The 17,393-nt window shown below is 44.0% G+C and overlaps 1 protein-coding gene and 1 non-coding gene across 3 annotated transcripts in view; both read left to right on the top strand.

Moving 5' to 3' along the window:
• Window positions 1-17,393, top strand: part of Vps50 (vacuolar protein sorting 50) — a 220,625-nt gene that overhangs the window by 184,051 nt on the left and 19,181 nt on the right. For both annotated transcript variants that reach the window (XM_084595738.1, XM_084595737.1), the window contains exons 24-25: window positions 8,710-8,831; window positions 14,223-14,424. In XM_084595738.1, the coding sequence (XP_084451864.1) occupies window positions 8,710-8,831; window positions 14,223-14,424 (324 nt within the window). The remainder of the gene's footprint in view (window positions 1-8,709; window positions 8,832-14,222; window positions 14,425-17,393) is intronic.
• On the top strand, window positions 3,324-3,535 carry LOC146201285 (small nucleolar RNA U3). Its single transcript, XR_014705385.1, has one exon. It is a non-coding gene; the product is annotated as a small nucleolar RNA U3 (small nucleolar RNA).

The following is a 17,393-nucleotide window of genomic DNA, read 5'->3' as shown; positions in this document are numbered from 1 at the left end:
GTGACGCGCGAAAACGCATGCAAGAAAAGGAATGACGCATGCAAGCGAAAACGCTCTCGTTTTTTTCTGCCGCGGCAACACAGAAATCTTGTTTTGAGCTACTGGGGTGGCTCGAGCGGCGAGAGGGATGCAGTTCCAACAAGTTTGAAATCTTTTGCTCTGTCGCTGCCGCTCGTCGCTGAGATTGCTCAATCACTTGCATGGGAGCAAGCTGGCCTTAACGCTTTTTTTTTTTCGTTTCCAAATTTTCGGGTGCAAAAGTAGAGGGTGGGTTCATTATGCGAGTGGGTCGATTACGCGACAAATACGATATCGTTTTTTCGCATCGTAAGTGCCGTCACAAGCCGATTTCTGTATATCAAATTATCGATATATCGAACTATTTCGCAATCCCCTTCGAGTTTGATATATCCGGGTTCGACTGTACATATGTGCCTTTCTCCCGACATGCTGCGGAGGTTGTGAAAAGAAAAAAAAAATTAAATTTCCTGCTAGCGTTCTCTCAGCGCAGGAAGTTCAATGCGATTGACCGCACCTGCCTTGAACATCTGAAGGCAATAGTCCAATACTGTCAAACTGTTAAATACAATCGAAAAAGAAACACACACACAGTGTGATGTGTTGTAAGATAAGCCACTGACAACTAAGAGAGCGTTCTGTTGTAAATGAATCCCTCTGATGGCTCGTTCGCTAAGGTGGTCTACTTTCTCAGCGTACCACGAACTTGCGGGGCCGATACCTAGCTGACCTCGATACCTGATCAGTGTGAGAGGACACGACCATGTATGTAGTTTTCTATTTGCACGTAAAGGAATCCGGATAACTGAAAGCCATTCCTTTTACAACTTTGTCACTGCAGCTTACCGGACTGCTGCTAAATCTGTTTACAGTGGCCATAGAAGCAATTTCTGAGAGATGTAAAACGGTCTTGTAATACTACGCCACAATCAGGAAATCTCACGTTTACTAAAATGCCGATGAGAAACACATGTATTTAGGCGGGCCAGAAAATGGACGCTGCTGAGAAAATACGTAAAGCCGTGTCAGGTGCAACGTGAAAGCGAAAAAAAAAAAAAACTGCTACACAGCCTTCGAAATTAAAAAAAAAAATCCTATGTTTATGCTCGTTTCCACAAATTAAATTGTATTTTTTTTTCTTGTTCGACTTTTATATGAAGCCGACAGCAGATTTGTAACCATGCGGTATTGATTGAGCTGTGAAATGAGTGATTTTATTAGACGAAATGGACATACCACAAAGAAATGTTAACAAATTCTAAGAGTATCAACGTAGAGCTCTCAGCGCATTTTCATTGGTTAACAAACGAAAATAGGAAAAATGACAAGATCATGGTAATAGGAATTGTTCATGTCTTCTATCTGCTCTTTCTGTTAAGAGAAAAAAGTAAATTATCTTTGACTATGTCAGCGAAAGTATCTGCACAAACATAGTCTCTGACCATCACTGAAGATTGTAACGCAGCCCGAACGACAATGGTGGAGCTGCCTTTTCTTTTTCCGTGCTAGGGTTTTCTTGTCCACAGGGGGGGAAATGCCAGCGTTGTAACTTACGCTGTTGGGTTACTTCGATTTCCAATTGTCAATAAAGTGACTACAGATGAAGGAGTGCGGCTTCGACTCCGAGACTCTCGTGCCGTCACTCCTGGGGAACAGAAGGCACAGAGCATCCGGTAGCAAGCGGAATTTAAAAAATTTGGCACTTTCCATGACCACACTGTAACCAAATACGTAGATTCGTGCCTTTGCCTTTCAAAGAACCATGTTTAGGTCACTCGCCACTCATGCTTCTGTGGAAACCCATAGAAATGAATCGACTTAAAAACGTCCGACGAGTTTTCGTAGCTGCCAGTGGAGCCAACAACGCACCACGTTTCGCCAGCCTTGTTTGGCCAGACTTCATTTCACTGAACATATTCACACAACTAGCCCAACTTTCTGTTTTCTTGAGGATATATTCACGCACAACGTCATCTAAACCTTAGGATTTTCAATTTCCACACAAACCAACGACAAACAGTACGCTCCAATGCGCTGGCAATGCGCCGGCCGGGGCCGGCGCATTGCGGCGATTGAGCGATGGTCGAGAGGCGGCGCCACCCGTTCAGCTGTCCAGTCCCTATTTTGAAAATGTTTTACGTTTTATTTGTGTCAAGAAACTTTGATGCGTTTGTGTGTTTGCTTATTTAAGAATTTTTTGCTGCTAGTTTTTTTTCATCACTTACTCAATAAATATGTTGATTGTCACTAATACCATTTGAAGAGGAATTCCTCCTCTCCAATTTCATACTAGACAATCTTGTACCAAGCAAGCTTTATTAAAGAAAAAAATATTAATGACACCACCCAAAAACCACCCCTTTTCCCGCGGACAGGAAGCTTAACCCGAGATCCAGAAACTGACGTTCATCTTTTTCAGGCATTTCAAATGTAAGTTTAGACCCATAGCACTTTCTTTAAAAACCTTCAGCACATCAACCGCGCGCCTAGCATGTCCCCCTTATGAACTAGTACAAGATAGTCATCTACATATCTATAGATCTTAAAAGCAAGACCGTTCGGGCTTTCACTAATCTCCATGTCTACTTTCGGGAGAAAAATACTGCTGAGAATTCTACTCGAGAACCGATACATACCCCCTGTTTTTGCAAAAATATAATTCCCCTCCATTCTACAAAGATTGCGCACAAGTAAAAAGACAGCATTTCTAGGAGAGTTTCTACTGTGACACCACTGTGACCTATAAAGTCTACTTCATCGTTCATTAGTGTGGTAGAGTCCTTCACAGTGGTCAAAAGCTTGTGAGGTAGGGCGTAATACAAATCCTCAACATAAATGCTGAATCCAAAACAGGTCCCTGGGTTATTATCTTGTAGGAGCTGGATGACAGACTCAGAGTTTGGAACTGCAAATGGGTCAACCATCGTTAAGGCACTGAGGTGCTTTTGTAGATATCCTGATACTGTAGCTGCCAAGTGTTGCGCTCAGACACAACTGTACGGAATGGGATGTTTGGTTCGTGTTCCTATGGCAAAAGACACTACAAGACTTAAAGCAGGAGCTTTCTTTACACTAGAAGCAAGCGACAGGAGGTCGAAACCCGCTAGCTTTTCTACTGCGCGATTCCTCACTTGTTCACATTTTACATGTTGCCTCTGCGACCACAACAAAAAAACCCTTCCTTTTTCGATACTAAAGGCGCAATTCGTTCTTCCTGAGAAATGAAATTCTTAGAGAAGATGCGCATTGAGAAGATCCTTTGATAGTCCACGGAACTCTAAGGATTTGCATCCTGCGTTTTTCATAAGACCATTCTTCATAGGACCATTTCTATAGGATGATTACCAAGTCGCAAGTCGCGATCTCGGAACGCACTCATCCACGATGAGGTGTTGAGAGTCTTCGCCTGAGTGCGAAGCTGGCTACGGAACTCTAGGCTCCCACCCGGTTCCTGCCACTGATTGCCTATGAAGAATCCTATGAAGAATGCAGTCAACGGGCACAAATCCTTAGAGAAGTTGCGCGTTGAGAAGATCCTTAAGTAGTCCACGGAAGTGTAAGGAGTTACACCCGTTGACTGCGTTTCTCAGGAAGAACGAATTGTACCTTTTAGTATTGGATAAGGAACGATGTTTTGTTGTGCTCCCAGAGGCAACATACCCTGGGGAGGCGAGTGTGGCAATTGATATGAACTTTAGAAATGTTAATTTAAAATGTGAACGAGTGAGGATCGTGCACTCGAAACACTAACGAGCTAGTATAAGGAAAGCTCCTGCTTCAAGTCCTGTAGTGTTTTTGCTGAAAGAAAGCACAAACCAAACATCCCGTTCCATACAGTTGTGTCTGAGCGCAACACTTGGCAGCATACAGTATCAGGATATATACAAAAGCACCTCAGCGCCTTAACGATGGTTGATCCATTTGCAGTTCCAAACTCGGAGTCTGTCGTCCAGTTCCTAAAAGATAATAACCCAGGAACCTGTTTTGGGTTCAGCATTTATGTTGAGAATTTATATTACGCCCTACCTCATGATGAGCTTTTGACCACTGTGAAGGACTCCATCACACTAATGAACGATGAAGTAGATTTTATAGGTCGAAGTGGCATCACAGTAGAAGCCCTCCTAGAACTGCTGTCTTTTAACTTGTGCTCAACCTTTGCAGAATGGAGGGGAATTATATTTTTGCAAAAACATGGGGTTTTGCATCTGTTCTCGTGTAGCCCCAAATTCTCAGTAGCATTTTTCTCCCGAAAGTAGACTTGGTGATTAGTGAAAACCTGAACGGTCTTGCTTTTAAGATCTGGAGATATGTAGATGACTATCTTGTACTATTTCATAAGGGGGGACATGCTAGGCGTGCGGTTGATGTGTTGAAGGTTTTCAAAGAAAGTGCTATTTCTGAACTTCACTTTTGAAATGCCCAAAAAGGATGAACTTCAATCTTGGGTTAAGCTTTAAGGAGAGGGCCACAGGGTCAACAAGCTGCACTTCAAAAACCAATATTAAATTTTGGTTCATGACACTCAAAACTTGTAAAAAAACGTCTCTTGCCTATGGTCCACTGTCAAAAAACCCAGTCTCCGCTCAATGGGAGAACGTGTTTTCCTCCAGGTACAACGGCTTACAGTGGCAGGTTTTCCGCTCTCAGTTATACAGTCAAATCTCTATATAATGAATTGCAGGGGACCGGCTAAAATCCTTCGTTATTTTGAAATGTCATTGTAATGAAAAACTTGTAGTTACAATTCAGTGGTCGAGCCTAGATATGAAATTGACGTACCTTGTAGTAGAAATGTATGCAGACAAGTAAAAGCTGAAATCAAAATGTTGCACTAACGTCAAAATACGCTTTATTTGAAGAAATCATTCTATTCTGATGTGCGCAGCACACACCACTGATTAAACACTCTCCTCACCTTCCACTTTGCACAACATCTCATCATGTACATCGTTGCACTGAGCGATGAAAGTGCAGACTTCACTCAAGCGCAATAAAACACAGAGTTTGATACAACCTAATCTTCAGTGTTCAGTGAAGTTTGACAGTGTTGTCGTGATCTTCTAAAATCATCGCGGCAGTCGACGGGGCAATGCCATGCTCTCTACAGAGGCCTATTTGCTTTTTCCTTGTGTCGATTTCTTGCAATATGGCTACTCTTTCCTACAGCGAAAACTGCTTTAGCTTCTTCTTGGTGCCATCACTGGCTGTGAACACGAACTTCGCAATAAGATTATTCGCAACAAAAATTACTGCTCGCACGCGCAAACGGCACAAACGACCGACTAGCGAACAACACACAGAGAAAAAATGCAGGTGGCTAGGCCTTCTGGCTACTGCATATAAAACCACAGCTTTGTGGTGGCACTAGGTGTTGGCACGAGATATGGTGATGATGAAAGCTACAGCCCGCGGCATGCACACAAAAATGGCGGTTTCTCTTTCACGTCAGGGTTGTGGCATTGATTCATAGTGGTTCACCACGCTAACACCTAGAACGGCAATGGCGTTAGCGCGTGGACCACTATGAATAGGTTATTTTTTTTCTTCTATAATCAAGGAACATCAGTACTACGAATTCTCCTAAAAATTAACAATGCCACAACCCTAACGTGAAAGAGAAAATGGCGGTTTCTCTCTCACGTCAGGGTTGTGGCATTGTTAATTTTTAGAATTCGTAGTACTGATGTTCCTTGATTATAGAAGAAAAAAATAACCTATTCATAGTGGTCCACGCGCTAACGCCATTGCCGTTCTAGGTGTTAGCATGGTGAACCACTATGAATAACCAACTAGGCCCAATTCTCACCATTTTAAATAACATATGTTATTCTGAAATATGTGCTATATTGAAATTCATAGCTGTGAACTACTTTTACATTGAAAACATTGGAAATCAGCTGGGGATTTTCAAAAAGTTTGGTAATTTGAAAATTTCGTTGATGTGGTGTTCGTAGTAATGATATTTGACTGTAAACCGTGCATGTGAAAGACTAATTGCCATCTTTGGGGGGGGGGGGGGGTACCAATGCAGGTGAAAGAGGTCGTAAGAAAGTCATTCCTTATGAGCATCGTCTGAGAAATGTGGCTCGCCATTTCAGTGTTGACGTAGCATGTTCAGTACCCCTAAAGATCCTGTGTGCCAAGACAGGGAAAGAGCAAAGAAAAAATAAAGTGCAACCTTTCAAGTGTTACAGATCAAGATTTCTGGATTGTGTGCAGTTGGTGGTTTGTCAGATTCATCTTACGTGCCAACAGGTGTATGGCGACAAACTGGACAGTGTTTTCGCCTAAAAGAACATGAAAAGACATCGTCAGATGTGTCAAAACACTGCACTGAGTGTGGAAAGAAAGAAAAAAAAGGAATGTAAGGCAATTTTTGAGAAAGCCGAGGTACTGTACCGGCATCGTGATCAGTGCGCAAGAGAGATTATGGAAGCTTTTTTATCAACAAAAAATAAGCACATGCATTCATTTAGCCCTCAATTACATTGCATGATTCAGAGATTCGGTTCTTAGACACCACTTGATGTGCCTTAGGTCATAGCAGAGAGCCTCCTTTACAGAAGGTTCGTTCAATTCAGCTGCACTCTTTGCACCAGTTCTGTAAAGTTCTGCGGCGGTGCCACAAGCATGCAGCACCAGTTCCAGCAGTTCAGGCGGTTTAGGTGCAGCATCGGCACCGGCACTTTCTAAATGAGTGGTAGAGTGCAGGCCAGGTCATCTGCTAGCCTTGGTGTCACCTGTGCAACTGGCTGTGTGCAACTCGCGTCAACCAATGGCAACGTCTCAGTTAACTTGATGAATTTTCAAATAGCACATGACAACAAAGTTTTGCCATTAACGAGCCACGATGCTTTTGGCTTGTGCGTTGTAATAAACAATGAAAAAGACCCCAGTTAATTATTCTATTTGTCAACGAGAACGCGATTGAGCATGTGCACATGCAGCTGGCACGAAGCGCATACAACTTTTACTGATCACGATTGAAGTGCTTACTTGTTATAGGCATGGTTTGAAATACGTGTCGTCGTTTCTTTGGCAAACATGGGCACCGCCGTTCTCGTTGACGATGATCACTACACTTAAGCCATCGTCGTGCAAGCTGTCATCTGCTTTCATGTGGCGGCTGCAGCTGCTCTATTTTGGCACTGACCCTTATGTGGTGCACAGTTTTGCTGAACTTTTCGTGAGCTCAACCTGCACGACGTCTGCACTTTTTAAAACGAACGGCGTCCTGCAGAGGGTGCCATGTTGCATCGCTGAAACGAATGCCGAAGTGCAGCACCACATGAACCAGTTCACGTAGTGCAGGTGAATTGAACGGACCGAGAGTTATCTTATGTTGATTACTTCCTATGTTTACTGGACATGTGCTGCATTTCTAGGCATTTTATATCGAGACAGCGCTTTTGTACTTCTTCATCCATCATCTCTGCTCGCGCTTTACATTTCCTCAAGAACATAACCCAACTAGCCCAGCTTGCCATCCTACTGCAACAAATTCCCTAGTAACCCCAAATTTGCTGATGGCATTGCATTGCTTAGTAACTCAGAGGATGAATTACAAAGCATGGTTGAGGACAGGCAAACTAGAATGGTACACTAAAAATTAATACGCAGAAAGCGATAGTTATTTCACCAGTCTCAAAGAAGAACAGCAGTTTGATAGGTAGCAAGGCACTGGAAGTGATTAGAGAATGCATCTATCCAGGTCAAGTAGTGACCAAAGACGCGCACCACAAAAGGGAGCTTATTGGAAGAATTAGATTGTGATGGAGAGCATTTGGCATGCACTCCAACATCATGACTAGCAGCATACCACTACTGCCCCCCTGCTCCCCAGAAGGAAAGTATATAACAGTTACATCTTAGTGATACTCACCTGTGAGGCAGAAACATGGTGGGTAACGAAAAAGGGTCAAACTTAGTGTATCGAGGACCACATGGAAAGAAAAAATAATTGGTGCAACGTTAAGAGAGAGGAACCGTGCAGAGAGGGTCGGAGAAATAACTGTAGTTAAAGATATTTTAGTAGTTTAAATCAAGAAGACATGGGCATGAGCAGGACATGTACCTAACTCGGATAGAGGATAAGCAATGGTCATTGACTGTAATGGACTAAATTCAAAAGGAGAGCAAGGCTAGCAAGGGGCAGATGGTGGATGGATGAGGATACCAAGTTTGCGGGGACAAGATGGCTGCAGCTGGCAGAGGTTAGGATTGATTGGAGAAATATGGGAAAGTTCTTTGCTCTGCAGCGGTTGTAGTCTGTAGCCAAGCGGTTGTTGATGATGGTCATTTTGTCATATGCTGATATGGCACCGAAACGAGCTCTTTATTGGGCTGACTCGTACCCACAAAGGACAGTACAAGTAGGCGGCAGTGATAGCAAACATATTTTGTGGTCAAACTACAGAAGGCCTGCTGCTTTCAGCTGGCAAGGAAACATCGAGCTAAAGCTGCCAAAGGCAACTAAAGCAATCTGCGATAATGTGGGAGCAGCTGTGCATTGCTGCCATCATTTGAGACAAATCTCGGTGCATGTTGCATTTTTAAGTAATTTGACATGATGGGCCCTGCTGTGTTGCATGCTGTCCTCTGCTCCCTTGTGCGTGTATCGTCACGGTGCTCAGCACAATTCCACCAGATCAGTGGAAGGTTGATGAAGAGTGGGGCTCAACGGTGCAGGAGTTGCAGCTGTTCCTGATGCGTCTGTCAGAGGTGGCCAAACAGATTCCACTGCCCCTTGAGGTGACGGAGATCCTGTGGGAGCACGCCGTCCGCATCGCCCACCGCACCTTCATTGAAGGGTACGCATCTGGCTCAGTGCTGCTTGTGGAACATGGGCCACAGAACCGGCTTTGTTTCTCTGAACTGCTGGTGCCGCAGAGTTGATCACGTGCGCAAGAAAAAAGGAAGCAAATTAATTCATTTTAATTAAGTAACTTTATTCAAAATAATTTAGCTCGTAAAAGCTAAACCTACAATCTTTCTTCTTGCCCCCAAAAACAATGAAGGCTTCCATGTCATTCATGGCAGTTCACAGCGTGAGTGCTGCACAGATGCAATAGCATTTTAAAAAACGTAGTGCAAAGAAGACAAGGACAAAATAAGGGATACTCTTTGGGATCCTCTAATAAGGGATAGCGATAATAAGGGGGGATCTTCTTTGCGCTACATTTCCTAGAATGCAAACGCACCAACTCGCCCAATTCAGCTTTCTTGTGCAGATGCAATAGAACTTTCAAAAATACCTTATACATTATCATTTGTACATACACATATAGCTTTCGAAAGTAATATCCATATCTGTTTCATGCAAACAGCCGTACGCTACTATGGTCAAATGCCGTCTTCTTTCCACCACCATTTTTAGCCATTGTGTAAAATTGAGTACAAGAAGAGAGGGTCACAACACAAGCTAACACTTCTGTCTGTTCCGCAGAATATGATCAGTAACCTTTTTTTTTTTTTTTCACTTGGCTTATTTAATTTATTTCACTGGTTGCAGGGAATGTATTGAAATAATAAGGTGCCAGTGCGGTCAAAAGTAAATGGAGAACACAATTTGCTTCTAAAGTTGTTTGGGTGTTGCATTAATGAAATTGGCAGTCGGGGTATGTGTGAACCAGTAGTAGATGACAGTGCCCTTTCACTTGGACAAATATTGTTTTCTTATCTCCAGTGCAGAAGGTGTGATTTCAATTACAACGGAAAAGGGTGCTCCATTTACTTATGTCCACACCTGTACATAGAAGTGCTTATGGAGAGCAAGGTAGCAGCTGTACAACCACCATAGTCTTAGCCACCACAGAATTTCAGTAAGGAAGGCGGGAATGCACAATGCCTCAGTGCTATTCATATCCTGTTTACAGGAGATATTCAGAGACCTGGATTGGGAGCAATTAGGGGTTAAGGTTGATGATACCCCAGGTGTCTGTAAGTTATCAATGACATTGCCTTGTCAGTAACTAAGGGGACGAGTCAGAAAGCATCATTAATGACCTAGACAAGAAAAGCACAATGGTGGGCCTAAAAATATGCAGAAGACTAAAGTAACATTCAGCAGCCTCGGGGAGGAACAGCAGTTTATCATAGATAGCTCGGAAGCGGTAGGCAAATGCGTCTGCATAGGACAGGTAGTGGCCACAGATACCATGAAACTAGAGGAATCAGATTGGGATGGAGTGCATTTGGCAGGTGCTATCAGATATGAATAGCAGCTTACCTGTGTTCCTCAAGAAGAAAGTATACTCAATTCCAACGCGCCTCCAATTCTAATGCGTGCCCAATTTTGAGGACCGAAAAAAAAATAAAAATAAACTGGAAGCCTCGCTTCTAACATGAATGTGATTTCCGCGAAAGGAAAAAATGTGTAACCATTTCTATATTTTCAGGTGGGCACAGGCAATTTATTCACCCAAATTTATTCACTGTCACTCTCAGACATCTTCTCCGACCACATCTCGTCTTCAGTGCCGTCCTCAGCATTAGAAATTCTGCATTTCTTGAATGCCTTCACAACCATAACTGATGAAATTCCAAGCCAAGCTTCAGCCATCCACCTGGCCATTTTCTCAATTCAGGCGCGCCTATTGCTAAGTCTTCAGTCTTCACAAGTCGCGAACACAAGTCTTTGGCACACCAAAATGACGGGCTGCATGCCTATTGCCACTCTTTTCTGCATGCAGAATAACTTTTCGCTTTAAGCTATTTTCGTGGCGGCCACAACGTGTCTGTATAACCGCTGCATCCATTCTGAAAAACAATATCGTACGGAGAGGCTGCCAGAGAACACCACCGTTGTGCTATGGACGATGCTAGCTTGCAGCTCACGCTGTAAACATAGCAAAAGCGAGGCGAGGCGGTTTATCTTGTGAATTCTTTTATGTCACACTCGCTGAGAGAAACGACAAGCACCACACTGGTTGCAAATGGCTCCTGCGATGCAGAAAACGATGAGTAAACTGCTCCCATGGTCAAGGTATATGTACCATGGTAGCGAAGGCTCCATAGACGCCCATATGTGCAAAACATGGTGGTTCATGGGACTCCAGCGCCCAATGAAAACTGGGAGGCCATGATGTCGAATGACGTCACGCATACATTTACTTTGGCGTGAATTATAAATAAGTTTTTTTTTTTAAACCACCGCGCTGCATTGATGAGCCTGCATTTTTTGAAGGTTGTTGCCTTTCAGCACGCGCCAACCTTTGCCATCTAAAGTAACTCGAGTTTCTCTTGTTTACGCCCTTGTTTATGAGCAGTTGCTCCAGCGCAAAGGAAGTGGTTGGCAAAGGTGGCGGCATAAAAGGCAACAACATTTCCAAACATAGACCAAGCATGCAAATTCATAATGCAAATACTGCTGCAAGTCATGCAAGTACTTTGTCCATGTACTTTGTCCCTCAGCACAGTAAGGTGTTGTCCAGAAACACTGGTGAAATCGGGCAGGCGTGCCCAGTTCGCAACAGAGTGTACCAAGTGAACAATTACAGTTTTCGTAATCACGGTTTATTGCATCAACCAAGCAAATAGCAATAAATCACAACAGTAAGAAATGCATGTTACAGACAGCACAAACAGTAGCGCTGTTTAAGCTGGCTGATCATCTCAATGATCACAGCCGAGGCATGGAAAAGGCTTGAAGTGCTTGCCACAAAACATCATCCGATTAGAAACATGCATGTACAGAAAACAAAGCTATGACAGCTGCAATTGGAATAAAAATGTCATAAAAGTAGGTGCATCAAGACGCACATGGAGCATAGAGCACTGGGATTACTCTTCACATTTAAATTCTTCGGCATAAACTATACAGCAATTTTCAAGGCAATTTCAAGGTTGCACCAGTCCAGACAGGTTTAGCATCAACAAACGTGCTTAACTCAGTAGCATTATAGCATACATTGAGTCTATGTGCAACCTCGAGATCTGCTCAGCGGTGAAAGTTTGCCGGGAAGCAGTGTAATGAGACACTGACGGTTGAGTCCACGCTGCTGCCATGTGCCACAGAGGATCACTTCCTCGCTTTGTGCGAGCTCATCTTGTGATAAAGTGCTAAGCGCTTCAAAAGAGCACCAAGAAGTGCAATACAATGCTGCAAAAGGACTTCGCACTGGCTGCACGTTGAAGGGGACGAAAGTAATAAGAAAAAAAAAAAAAGCACGGCTGCCGGGGGATATTAAATCACCAAACGGCGACAGAGCAGCGACCAGCAGGACGTCAAAATCTTCGCAAAAGGGACATTTTCAGACTTGCGAATTAAATTTATATGCTTTCCCTGGCGCACCAAGGCCCACACCACAGCAGACAGCGATAATCATGCTTCGTCAGCTTCGTTATCTCCGCTGCCCTGGTTACCTAGTTGCCTACTTCGCAAGAACCTAACGAGGCCTGAAAAGTTTTGTCAAGACTGATGTAACATCAAGGGGGCGTGATAAGAGTGTTGCAAGATTTAAAAAAAAATTAAGAATGTCTTAACAAAATACCTTACCTCATTCACAAGCAAAGTTATCAAAATGTCTATTCTTCTTAAGTTGACTGATATTTTTAATTTGTAGTAGTATAATTTCTTAATCTGACTGATTGGCCCCCAACCTGTGGCTATGCTGCGGTACAGCTAAACCGCTTTTGGGCCCAGCCTTCGCCACCCCTCTACGTCCGCCATGCCATGGTTGCCAGCAACATGTGAGCTCCCACATTGTATAATGGCAATGACGATGGGCAGCTATGGGGCAGTTTCGGTTTGTACCCGAATCTTAACGCACATGCGATTTGAAGACTTATTTTTCCCCAAAAAAAAGTTGCGTGTTGGAATTGGGTAAATACAGTATATTGAGTATCTTGCTGGTACTCCCCTATGGGGGAGAAATGTGGAAGTGAACAGAAAGGATTCAACTTGATCTGAGGGCAGCACAGAAAACTATGGAATGGAAGATGGTAGGTGTAACATTAAGAGATAGTGGGTGTGCAGAGTGGGCCAACAAAGAACACGGGTTAGTTGCTAATATCCTAGCCAAAGAAGAAATGGGCATGAGCAGGACATGTAATGTTACAACAAGATAACAGACGGCCTCTGAGGGCTGGGTTCCAAGGGAAGGCAAGCATAGCAGAGGGCAGCAGAAAATGAGATGGGCGAATGAGATTAGGAAGTTTGCAGGGAATATGTGGATCCAACTGGACTAGGACTGAGTTAACTGGAGCGATGTAGGAGAGGAGGCGTTTGACCTTCAGCGGGTGCAGTTCAGTTGATGACGCGTCATGTTGTTGCCATCTGGAGTGAGCAAATGTTTGGAAATTTCAGGATTTCCTGCACCTGTGCTCTTGCGATCAAGCACTTTGATATCTTTTTGCCATTCTTACTAGTTCACTTCTTGGATATGTTGATGTTCTTTGTCTTGTCACACACAGTTACTTGGCATACTTCGAGCCCCCATCTAGGAACTGCACTTGATTGCCATTGCCGAGAGCTGTCGTGCATAAACAGAACACGGTACCGCAACCCAATCGATCATTGGCCGCCAGCTTGTGCTAGCCAAGGAAGCAAGCTGTGCAAAAGGATATGCAGCTTCAGCTCTGCAAATGGAAGTAGGGCAAGCGAGGCTAAAGTGTGCAAGCACTATTTTTGTGGCTATTAGCTGGAAACTGCTTTGAGTGATGGTGCTTGAGAAAATATGCAATGTGTATGCAAAAGCCAGAGCACCTGGCTGCAACCGTCCTCTGCCATCACACGCTGTGCTGTTTTATTTTCATGCTTGCAACTTTGTGCACTCATGTCACTGGGACTATGGACAACAGCTGCAGTAAAATTTGTGCCATACTTTAGCAGACAGAGTGCTATTTATGAAGTTTGAAAAACTGAAGCTAGCTGGCCCTTTTTTTTGTAAGCACGTTTCAAACGCTGTCAGATATTGTTAGCCTTTTAAAGCAGCAGGAAAGCTTTTATGTAGAGTTTTAAATAATTTGGGGGCCCAATCAGACTTGGTGATAGTTTTGCTGAGAAAAAAATTGCTGCAAAAGTCGGTGGGTGATGCTCCTTCATAGGTGGCATAGGGGCATGGGGAAACCAGTAAGTGAATGCTTAGTAAAAGTTTCATCGAGACTAGCGCTTCTTAAGAGGAATCATTCTGCTAGCACTGCTTTGGTCCTTGGCCCTTCAGGTTGCATGGCTTGGCAGTGTGAAAGCCCCCCCTTTACAGCTTCTCGCAGGCCAAGCGGTGCACCCCAGAAGGCCGTGCCCAGATGCAGCTGGACCACCAGCAGTTTGTGAGCAAAGTGGAGAAGCTGCGTGCTGCCCATCGCCAGCAACCCCTGCCAGACCGGGAGCTGGTGGAGGCATACGTCAAGGCCTACTATTTGACCGAGCGCCAGCTGCGCGACTGGATCCTCGCCCGCTCCAAGGTATGCCATTAGGAACCACTTCTCCAAAATGCACGACCATGTGGTGTGTGTTCTTTGAGCCTTGCCTGTTCATGAAACCTGGAGAAAGGGAACAGGCATCATTTGGAGCATGCTATCAACGAATGCTACTACAAATTCCTGCAGCCATTTTTTTAGCGTACCACAGTGCTTTGTGAAAGCAATCATTTTTGTTGTACACACCATTTGTGTTTGTGGCAGTGCTCATTAGTTTCATGTTTGCAGTGGCTACATTTTGATTAGCAGTAGGAACGCAAAGCACATAAGGAAAGCGCACTGAACAAAGGTTGAGGAGGAGCCTCAGTTCGCAAGCCGAGCCAACGACTGATAGAGGAGGACCATCCTTCTTCACAGTATTCATTCTGTTCCTTTTATGCTGGCTCATCAATTAGTCCAGCAGAGGATGCTCACATTTCATGTAGAATCCGAAAATATTGGGGCTTTTAAGGTGCGATTATTATACATTGCAACCCTAGGCAGAGAATTTATTTAGTTTTTTAAAACATATTACACGTAGAGGTAATCGAAAAGGTGCGATGCAGTGACCATAGAATCATAAGGTCTCGAAATAATCTGGATTTGAAGAGCCAGCGGGACAGATTAATGAAGAAGAAGCTCATCAGCGAATTAGTGGTGAGGGGAAAAGTAGAAGAATTCAGGCTCTCACTGCAGAATAGAGAATCACTGTTAACCAAAAAAGCCGACCTTAGCCTAGAAGAAATGAATTCTTGAAGAAAATGAAGAAAAGAATAATTCCAGAGATATCATTACTGAGTGCGCTGTAGAAGTAGGCGATAGGATAGTTAGAGAGGATACTGGTAAGCTGTCTAAGGAGACGAAAGATTCAATTAGAAAATGCCAAAATATGAAAGCCTCCAACCCAAAAGACCAGATAGAACTGGCAGAGATGTTGAAGCTAATCAGTAGGCACTACGTGGCTGACATAAGGAAGTATAACGTGGGGAAAATTGAGCATGCTCTAAAGAACGGTCATAGCCTGAAAGCGTTAAAGATTAGGCATAGGCAAAAATCAGATGTATGCACTGAGGGACAAGGCAGGCAATGTCATTACTACCATGGACAAGATAATCAAGGTAGCCGAGGAGTTCTGTACAGACCTCTACAGGAGTCATAGTAGTCAGGACAAGACTGAAATTGGCTTTAATGAAGAGCAATTGGGCGTTCTGCCAGTAACGAAGGAGGTGGTTAAAGAAAGCCTTAGAAGTTATGAAAAGGGCGAAAACAGCTGGGGAGGATCAGGCAAGTACAGATTTGTTGAAGGACGGAGGGGATATCATGCTAGAAAAAGCAGCCACCCTGTATACACAATGCCTGAAGACATTAAAAGTACTGGAATCATGGAAAGACGCTAACATTATCTTAATTTCATAAAAAAGGGGACGCTAAGGAAGATTCGGCACAGCAGCTGACACTCCGGACTGCCCCTACCGGTTTCTGTGATCTTTGTATTACTGCACATGCGCCAACCAGAACAAGCCACAGTATCATATTTCGGCAAATGGACAGCATCATTTTTCAGCATTTTACTGCAAAAATAAATTATCTTGTCCTTAGGCACCTGGTCTGGAGTAAAAAATATTTTCAAACATGAAAAAAAAAGATCTAATGCGTAATTTCTTTTTTCTTTTTTTTTTTTTTTCTTTTTTTCCATTTTTTGATGCAGTGCTCGACTAGCAGTATAACCGCACTGCAGTAAACAGCAGCTTTCTCGTTTTCCGCGCGGTTTGTCTTGCAGTCGAATTGTCTTCTTTTTGTGCAGCCTGTAACTGCTGTCAGCCTAGAGCGTAAGCACCGATTCAGTGATTTCAGTGATGGGAGCATAAGCGCGTCAATGCTGGAGGATGTGTCTCAGGCTCTGATAATGCCTGCCCATTGGAGTGTGTTGCAGTGGCTCGGATATTTTGGTGGCGGGGACTTTGTGTGAGTCTTCACCTTTTCTTGCAATTAGAAGGGCTCAGTGGACTAAATAGAACCACGACGCATACCGTATTTACTCGCATAATGCTTGCACTTTTTGCGGGGAAAATTGATTCGAAGTTGGGGGTGCGATAATTATGCGGGCAAAAATTTTGAGCAAATGTTTTTGAGCACTAAAAGCAAATTTAAATAGCTGTGAATCGGGATTCTTTGTCTAGCTGTTGTATATATAACCAAAACATTATTTTCAAGCAGAACTTAACTTTGTTATAAAAGTACAGGGTCGCCAAAAGTACAAATTGTTAAAGCACTTTATTTGCCGCACACAGCCTCATCATCGCTCGCCGCGTTTTGTGGTTCACAGCAGATCATACAGTTCTACTCTTGATCAGAGGCTCGATCCGAGTCTGTGTCGACACTGCAATCGCTGTCTCCAGTAGCGTACTACGCAGAACTCGTTGACGCCAAAGTGCCTGCTGGCAGCGCGGTTGCCATGCTGTAGCCCTTACTCGAAAGCTTTCAGCTTAAAAGCAGCTGTATAACTTGCGTACCGCTCCACCGCGATGTGGCACCAAGAACACGGTAGACGGAACAAAGCAAGCAACACGGACGGAACGAAAGAACAATAACAACGAGAGGTGGAGAAATTTCGCAAATGGCGATGACTACGAGCATCATGTAGGTGAAAAAAAATAAAACCTATAAAAGTGATGATGATGATCTACCCGAGCACGCTATCGCCGCCTGGTAACGTGTGCATACAACAAGGCCAGCTGGGTTCAGTAGCGCTTCAAAGATGGCGCTTGCTACTACTACTAGCTAAAGTCCCTTGATAATTTAAAAGTAGCGACACTCTCCTCCGCGCCGCGCTTTCCTCCTCGATTCTTCTCGCGCGACGGCGGCGAGCGCTGCGCACGACACGCTTTTTCTCCTTGGCGCCGGCCGGCCGGCCGCAGCAGTGAATGAAGCGCGAGCTTTTGGGCCAGGTCTGCGCTCCAGGAGTGCACAAAATT

This window comes from Amblyomma maculatum, chromosome 2 (assembly GCF_055883805.1).
Source record: "Amblyomma maculatum isolate TAMU_Amacu chromosome 2, ASM5588380v1, whole genome shotgun sequence".
Lineage (NCBI taxonomy): Eukaryota > Metazoa > Arthropoda > Arachnida > Ixodida > Ixodidae > Amblyomma > Amblyomma maculatum.
Note: the sequence above shows the minus strand (reverse complement) of the source record. Positions and strands in the feature narration are given on the sequence as shown.